Consider the following 8374-nt stretch of genomic DNA (forward strand, 5'->3'; position numbering starts at 1 on the left):
CTCTCATTAATACTATCATGGGAGGGGGTTTTGGGATCAGAGTTATGACTGCCTTTGAATTAGAGGGGCACCCCTTTTATGACCACTATTGCCCCAAGAAATATACATACATAAATATACGTAAATGTGTGTGTAGAGAGAGAGTGAGAGAGAGAGAGGGGATTATATAACACTTGAGTGAGTTTAGTTATATAATAACTCTTCCATTTTTGCCTTGGAAGAATTGAGTTCTCCTCTTCTTTCTCTTTAGACCTTTCAGCTTCTTCTTCTCCTCCTCCTCCTTTGAACACACCTCTCTCTCATGGTTTTCTCTCTCTAAAAAGCACTGCATGAACTGAAAATAACATTCCACAAAACCTCCTTACTCTCTCGAAGAAGTTGAAAATGGCTTCTTCAATGAACAACTGGTTGGGTTTCTCTCTCTCACCGCAAGAAGGAAACATCCCATCATCACATCAAGATCAGATAGATCACTCCCAAAACTCGGTCTCTCGTCTGGGCTTCAACTCCGGCGACGAAATATCCGGCACCGGCGCCGACGACGACGTCTCCGGCGAATGCTTTGATCTCACTTCTCACGACTCGGCTCTTCCCTCTCTTAACCTCCCTCCCCCTTTTGGGATATTTGAAGCTTTCAACCGCAGCAACAATAACCCCTCACAAGGTTTATTATTAATTCATTTCGTTATTTTTTTTTTCTTTTGATCGGCGAAAGTCAGTACGACTATTGAAATAGTCAGATTAATATTTTTGAAGAAGAGTTGAGCTCCTGACCTCCATTCTCGCACCCGCCGCTGAGCCAAAGGCCTAGTGACATTATTTATTTCTTCATCCCTAAAAGAAGAAACACTTCAAAGCCTTATTGCATGTTTGGTGGTGTTTTCATTTCATTTCATCTTCTGATTTCTGATTCCATTTTTTTGGGAAAACAAAAAGTATGAGAAAAGAAAAACTAAAGCCCTTGTTTGGGAAGACTGGTTTTAGGGTCTTTATTTTTTATTTTTTCTGTTTTTGTTTATTAAATAAAGCGGCCTAAACTTGTCTGGTACATGTTTTCGGAAAACATTGCTTTTAAAAAGTATTCTAGAATAGCTTCTCAAAGATTAACCTAGTGAAACCCTAGAACATCCTTTGTTCATTTTGGAGTCTCAAAACTTCTGTCAACAGTCTCAAATAAATTTTATCTATCTGTCCATCTATCGATCTTTACTCATTATTTTTAAAAAACATCCCTCAAAATCCAAACCGAACAATTCGTAAATAGCATATTTGGTGTCGTTTCTCTTCCCTTTGTAAAAAAAAGAATAATTATGTTAAACCCTAATAAACAGAACAAAGAAAAGTATCCCATTTCATTTTCATTTATTCTGCCGTTCAAAAAAAATCCCATTTTATTTATTTTTTTTTTTTGTGGTATTTTGTTTGCAGAATGGAATATGAAGGAAATGAGCATGGACTCTGATAACACCACCAACTACAAAACCACCTCAGAATACTCCATGCTAATGGGGGCTTCATGCAATAATACTCAAAATCAAGGGGGTCCAAAGCTAGAAAATTTCCTCGGTGGCAACTCTTTTTCCAATCACGGAGACCACCGCAGCCACTACAACATGTATACACCATTGCAGCTTCCGGTACCGGAGTCGACGGCAGACCCTACCGCCACCGCCACCATCGACGGCGGACCAACAACCATAGGCCTGTCCATGATAAAGAACTGGTTGCGAAGCCAGCCGACACCAGTACCGCCGCCACAGCCGGATAACAAAGCCGACTGTGGTGGTGGGAATAACGTGCAGACGCTGTCGCTGTCGATGAGCACGGAGTCCCAGACCGGGTCGCCCCTGCCGCTTCTGGCGGTGAGCGGGGGCGGCGGAGAGAGTTCTGTTTCGGTGGATAATAAGCAAAAAGGGACGAGTCTTGATGCCCAAACCGGTGCAATAGAGGCGGTGCCTCGCAAGTCTATCGATACCTTTGGTCAGAGGACTTCAATATACCGTGGTGTAACCAGGTGCATTTTCTTTTCAAAATATTTAAAAATGAAAATTTGAATTCCTTTAGAATTTAAAAAAGAAAAAGAAAAAAGGGAAGGAATTCATCAACTGTGTACTTGGCAAATACAACATAATTGAATGGAGGCGGAAGGCCATGCACTATTTTTGGTGCACTTTTCTCTTTTTTGGGTAACTTTATTGTATTTTTGTAGTTAAAATATCTCCATTTTCCTTTTCTCTAAGATTTTTATATTTATACCAAAATTTTGTTCGGTATAATTAATTCAATGTTTTCTCCCAAAATAAATTGGTTGTAAAGAGGGGTTGTGGCTTGCTTGTGGTCTTTATGGTATTCGACGTCATTTCATTTACCTGTCGTGCGGACTATCGTCCCTCGCAATGAAACTCCTGTGACACGAAATTGTGATATATATACTCGTGGCTTTGATACTACTTGTTTTGGCTAAGTTTTGCATAGTCTCATCGGGAGACATTTTCAATAAAATCAACGTCATTCTGGCTTACCAATTTGTAACGCGTAAAATGGTTGATGTCGAATGCCATAACATTTACTCCAACTTAATCCTTTCCTCGCACTAATTGGTTTTAGGTGCAAGCAACACTATGCACTAACATTAATAGTTGTTTTAAGAAATAAGTATTTAGTCTGTTTTCAATCTGTTTCCCCCCCCCCCCCTGCCCCCCCCCCCCCCCCCCCTCCCCCCCCCCCCCCCCCCCTTCTTTTGGGTATCATTTTAGGGTGTTTTTTCTTATCGGCAAAAAAAATTTATTAATCATTGGAAGGATTACAACGGTTAAATTTAATTTTTGTAGACATAGATGGACTGGTCGATATGAGGCTCACTTATGGGATAATAGCTGTAGAAGAGAGGGGCAAACGCGTAAAGGAAGGCAAGGTATGCCTATTAGTCCTCCACTTGCAACACAAAATAATAGTAGTATTAAGTATTTTTTAATTAGATGAAAAATGCATATATATTAATTTGCACTAACTTGCTTTTCCTTCTAATGTTTGTCTTATGATTCGATACGGGCTTCTTCAACCGGCCGCTACAGTTTATCTAGGTGAGTGAAAAACCCTCGTTTCTTCGTTCTTTTTAATGTACAAGTAGTATTTTAATTTTTGTTTCATTAAATCCGTGGGATGTGATTTTTTTTCTAAAATAGTGTCAAATTTTTTTTTTTTTTTGGTTGTTGGTATATGTAGGAGGTTATGATAAGGAAGATAAGGCAGCCAGGGCTTATGATCTAGCAGCATTGAAGTACTGGGGTACCACAACCACCACAAATTTCCCTGTAAGTTCCAACCTATCGAATTCCCGTAAATTACTTTTTATGTGCAAAATGCACGATTTTTCAAAAAGAGCAAGCAATTCGGGATAAAGAGAGAATTAGTTACTAACTAATATAGTTTGACATATATTCACTTAGAGGTCCACCCTTTCTTTTTGTATTGTCTAGCAAATGAAAGAAGACGACACCAGTTACTGTTTATTTTCATATTTTATTGTCTGATTTTCGTGTTATTTACACATTTTATTTTATTTCTGTGATTTGAAACATTAGATAAGCAACTATGAGAAAGAAATTGAAGAAATGAAGCACATGACAAGGCAGGAGTATGTTGCCTCCCTTCGAAGGTACGTTTTTCCTCTTTTGTAGTTCAAATATTGTGCTCAATGCAATTCACCAAGCAAAAGATAATAATAGCAAACAATTTCGAATGTATAGTAAAAGTAAATGGTATTTGAAAAAATCCTTTCGAGGTACAGATTTTTCTTGCAGACCGCATTATAAGTAGTTTGAATCCTCGAAATCTTCTTGCAGAAAGAGCAGTGGTTTTTCACGTGGTGCATCAATTTACCGTGGAGTTACAAGGTAAATATATCGACAATATGCTTGATCCCATACCAATCAGTTCTTTGAAGAAAATGGTATGAAATTAAGTTTATAAATGTGGATTGATTTAGTACTTTGTCGTCATGAGTAAATGTTTTCAAAATTAAGATTTAGTACTTCGTTATGAATGGTATCCTGTAATAAGCATAATGGCAGAGATTGATCTCATGACAGTATTTAACAGCTTGAGTTCGTGTTTGAAGTAAAATGTTGTGTGATTCGCCTCAAATAGGATGCAATAGGCATGGAAAAGTCGGGTTCGCTTGGTCACATAGTGTTCCATAATCCAATTTCAATGGGCACTGGAGAAAAAATGAAGAAAACCAATAGCAAATTGTATTGATTCTCATCTAATTTCCATTAATCTTGGGACATTGGCATATACAATCTTAGGCTAGGCTTTTGACAGGGTTTTCCTAAGAAATTCTTGCATCGGTCTTCAACTCGTATATGTTTTCAGAAACACAATCTTATGCTAGGCTTTCAGCAGGGTTTTCCTTAGAAATGCTTGTATCGATCATCAATCGTATATGTTTTGAAAAACACAATATATGCTTCACAATGAAGTGTTTTCTTCACCAACTTCCCTCATCCCTTGTTTTTCGTCATTTCTTATGTACTATGTCAATATTTTAGTTGAAAATTCTAGGATAACGAACGGAAGGATTACTCCTCTGGTTTTACTTGCATTTTCTAGCTTCTTCAAAGCTCTTGAGGAAAGTTTAATCATATTTGAAAAGTAACAATCGATCTGCGTTAATTTGACGATGTGTATTAATCTTGTTTATGTTTTTTGTTCATCTGCAAATCTATTTCGGTTCGATGACAGGCATCATCAGCATGGAAGATGGCAAGCAAGGATTGGAAGAGTTGCTGGAAACAAGGATCTTTACTTGGGAACTTTCAGTAAGTATGCATACAGGAGAGGCATTATCCAGATATCCACCTTCTGCAAAGAAATCTGCTCCATTCAAACTGGGTCTTCTTATTTCTTTGATTTGAGCTTTGAATAACAATTAGGACCATGGATGAGAATAACATGCATGGCTGGGATGTTTTTTCTCTTTTGCAAATTGCAACTAACATGGTTGCACTGGCGGTCACAGAATTCGTGACTAAGCTAGTAGGGGTCCAAATCACATATATTTTTCTATTGATAACAGAAAATATATTTGACAACTATATATTGTTTCTTATGAGGTCCAAGGAAGAGACGATATGGTGTGTATGTGCGTAGATGTTATTTAAGTTTATACACGCAATCTAAAAATTATTGTAGCTTGAAATTTGGGGGGGGGGGGGGGGGGGTGGCGGTGTTTCCACACGGGAATTTTAAGAAATTTTTGCATCCAGGGACTTGCAGGGGCCAATTCGTGAATTTTTTAAGTTGAAAAACTATTATAATATGCGTGAGTATTGGGAGTTATGCAGGGGCTGGGCACCCCCGGCACCCCCCTTTGTCCGCCACTGAATGGCTGAGATTTTGTTTGTTCCAAATTTGTCAAATGGAAAAGATGATTGAAGTAATTTCCCTCCATGTTTTTGTTCCTTGAATTTTCTAGGCACCCAAGAGGAAGCAGCAGAGGCCTACGACATTGCTGCGATAAAGTTCCGCGGACTCAACGCTGTTACAAACTTTGATATGAGCAGATACGATGTCAAGAGCATACTTGAGAGCAGCACTTTGCCGATTGGAGGAGCAGCCAAGCGATTGAAAGACGCCGAGCAGGCTGAAATGACTATCGACGCCCAGCTGAGTACAAGCGATAACGCCCTAAGTTCTTCCCATCTCGCGAATGGAATACCAAACTATGGTGCTGCTCATCCCCACGGTTGGCCCACCATTGCCTTCCCACAGGCTCAGCCATACGGCATGCATTATCCTTATGTGCAGCAAAGAGTTTGGTGCAAGCAAGAGCAAGATGATAATTCCACACACACTTTTCAAGACCTTAACCAAATTCAATTGGGAAACACACACAACTTCTTCCACCAACCTACTTCTGTGTTGCACAACCTAATGAGCCTGGAATCTTCCACTCTGGATCACAGCTCCAGCTCCAATTCCGCGGTCTATAGTGGTGGAGGAGGCAGTGACGGTATAGGGTATGGTGGTTTCGGAATCCCAATGGCAACAGTTATTGCTCAAGAAGGGAACAACGGTCAAGGTCAAGGAAACGGGTACGGTGATCATAATGATATCAAGATGCTTGGTTATGACACCGTGTTTGGCTCATCGGATCCCAATTATCAAGCAAGGAACTTGTACTATCTCCAGCAACAATCGTCAGCCGGCGGTGCAATGAAGGCATCTGGCGTGTACGATCAGGGCTCCGCTTGTAACAATTGGGTACCAACCGCGGTTCCAACTCTCACAACTAGGGCTAACAACATGGCCCTTTGTCACGGAGCGCAGAATTTCACGGTTTGGAACGATACGTAAAACGACTCTCAGACGGATTGGAAGCAGGATAGAAAAAGGGATGTAAAACACAACTTACTGATGATCATGTCCTAATTTTGATCTTTCATTTTCCTTTCTTCCTTCTAGATTTAAGCGACTCCCGAACATGTTAGGGAAGGTAGGCCTATTTTTGTTCTTTTTTTTTTTTTTGATGTTTATGACTTTTGCTAGTTGATGCAGAAGTTATGTTAGGATCTAACTGGAAGTTCAGCAATAGCAAGTGAAGATAGATTAGTACTGATTTCTCACTTCACTTGGTATTAGTTTTGGGGACTTTGGACTTGTAGATCTATCTCGGAAAGTAATACACCAGGGCTAACTTTGTAATTTTGAATAACATGATTATGATATTCATGCAAAGGATGGTCGATACATGGATTTCAATTTTTTTCTTTCTTTTTTCTATTTCTCCAAAGATTTTGAGTATTGAAGAACTTAAATATAACAGGGCATATCTTTTGCAACAGAAAAAAAAAAAAACAATATACTTTAGTCAAAAAAAATTCCAGTTTGATTGGGTATTTGTGTACGATGGTTGAACAAAAGACTTCTGAGTTTTTAATGGGTGGATCTAGCCGTAGGCGAAATTTTTAGAGGGGGTAACCGAGGAAAAAGGGTATACCTTGAGGGGTGTTCAAGTAAATAACACTTTTTGTTGTTGATGCCATGTAGCAACATTAACCCTAATATAATATCAAATCATAAAAATATTGACCTATCATTATATCATCAATATTGCTGAGATTTTCCTTTAGCTTAATATTGACTCCCACCAAAATTTCCTTTACGAAGGGTTTCGTAAATAAGTTTTAGAGAGGTGATTTTGGACTGTTCAAAACACTTTTGGACAAATATGTAAAATAAATATGATATCTCTACTTGTTTGTTAGATTTGGTGGGGTCACTTGATCCGTAGACATTAGCACCGCCCTTGACACCATCCCCGCATAGAGATTCTATCCTAAATGTCTTTTTCAATCCTTTCGAATAGGACTAATCGGTCTTTCTCTGGCAGCAAAGCCAGAAAACAACATCCAACTTATATAGAAACACATTACTTACACAATATGATGCCATTGCACTTATCTCAGGGAGTTCTTATAGCATTCGAAGTTGTTTTGACAGAAAATTGCCCATTCTTGGATGGTAGCCAAACAAACTTCATTTACGTTATAAATACGAGGGATGAACTATGCGCGCAAGGTATTCTGAATAATATGACCGATAATGATCTTCGTTGGAACCTAACAATTAGACAAGGGTTATTCGTATGGGAAGAGGAATTGCTGGTCTTTACTTCAAGCCCTTCAAACCAGTAACAATTGACTACTAGAAACCCGATTCGGATATTTGGTTGTTGGAAAGGAGCCATGCTTTTTACCATATGAAGTTATTTTGCAATGGCATCCAAAATGCTGAAGAAGAATGGGAGGTTGCAGAGAATCTTTGCCTGGAGGGGAGTTGCAGCACCTTTAGTGGAGTTCTTCAATTGGAGTATTTTGCCATCAGGCACAGGTACATTGTACTGTAGATTGTCTCTTATGATGGGGCATCCAAACTGTTGTTGGACTTATAAACTTGATTTAGGATTTTGGTCCAAGAACAATTAAAGCCCAATCCAAGCTCAATTGACAAGCCCAGTTTCTACTATTAGTTTTTTTATTTGTGTTTTCTTCTTGAATGCTATCAACTCATTTGGACCAATCCATAGAGAACTTTGTTCTGACTTTAATTAAGTCTCCCGCAAGTGGGCAGTGAGATTGATCGTTGATGTACACATAAGCTAACCTAAACACCTGAGTTGTAAAAAGTTGGTTTCTGATTCTGATTGTTAAGCTTGATTTGAAGTAACGTCGTTTGTAGCTGATTGTTACATAATGTTGGTTCTTGCTTTATACTACTAGAGAAATGAATTTTGAAAAATTATAGAATACTCCACAAAGGAAGACCATCATACGTTTGGGCTTTTGTTCCTTATAGCTTCCCATGTATG

General features: G+C 38.8%; 1 protein-coding gene across 1 annotated transcript; it reads left to right on the plus strand.

Moving 5' to 3' along the window:
• The first annotated feature begins 239 nt into the window (after positions 1 to 239).
• LOC131327213 (AP2-like ethylene-responsive transcription factor AIL1) lies at positions 240 to 6738 on the plus strand. Its single transcript, XM_058360259.1, has 8 exons — positions 240 to 664; positions 1429 to 2014; positions 2832 to 2914; positions 3226 to 3314; positions 3585 to 3658; positions 3846 to 3896; positions 4747 to 4823; positions 5480 to 6738. The coding sequence occupies exons 1-8, from the start codon at positions 385 to 387 to the stop codon at positions 6358 to 6360; spliced, it is 2121 nt and encodes a 706-aa protein (XP_058216242.1). The 5' UTR covers positions 240 to 384; the 3' UTR covers positions 6361 to 6738.
• The last annotated feature ends 1636 nt before the right edge of the window (positions 6739 to 8374 follow it).

Source organism: Rhododendron vialii, chromosome 5a (assembly GCF_030253575.1).
Source record: "Rhododendron vialii isolate Sample 1 chromosome 5a, ASM3025357v1".
NCBI classification, from domain to species: Eukaryota; Viridiplantae; Streptophyta; class Magnoliopsida; order Ericales; family Ericaceae; genus Rhododendron; species Rhododendron vialii.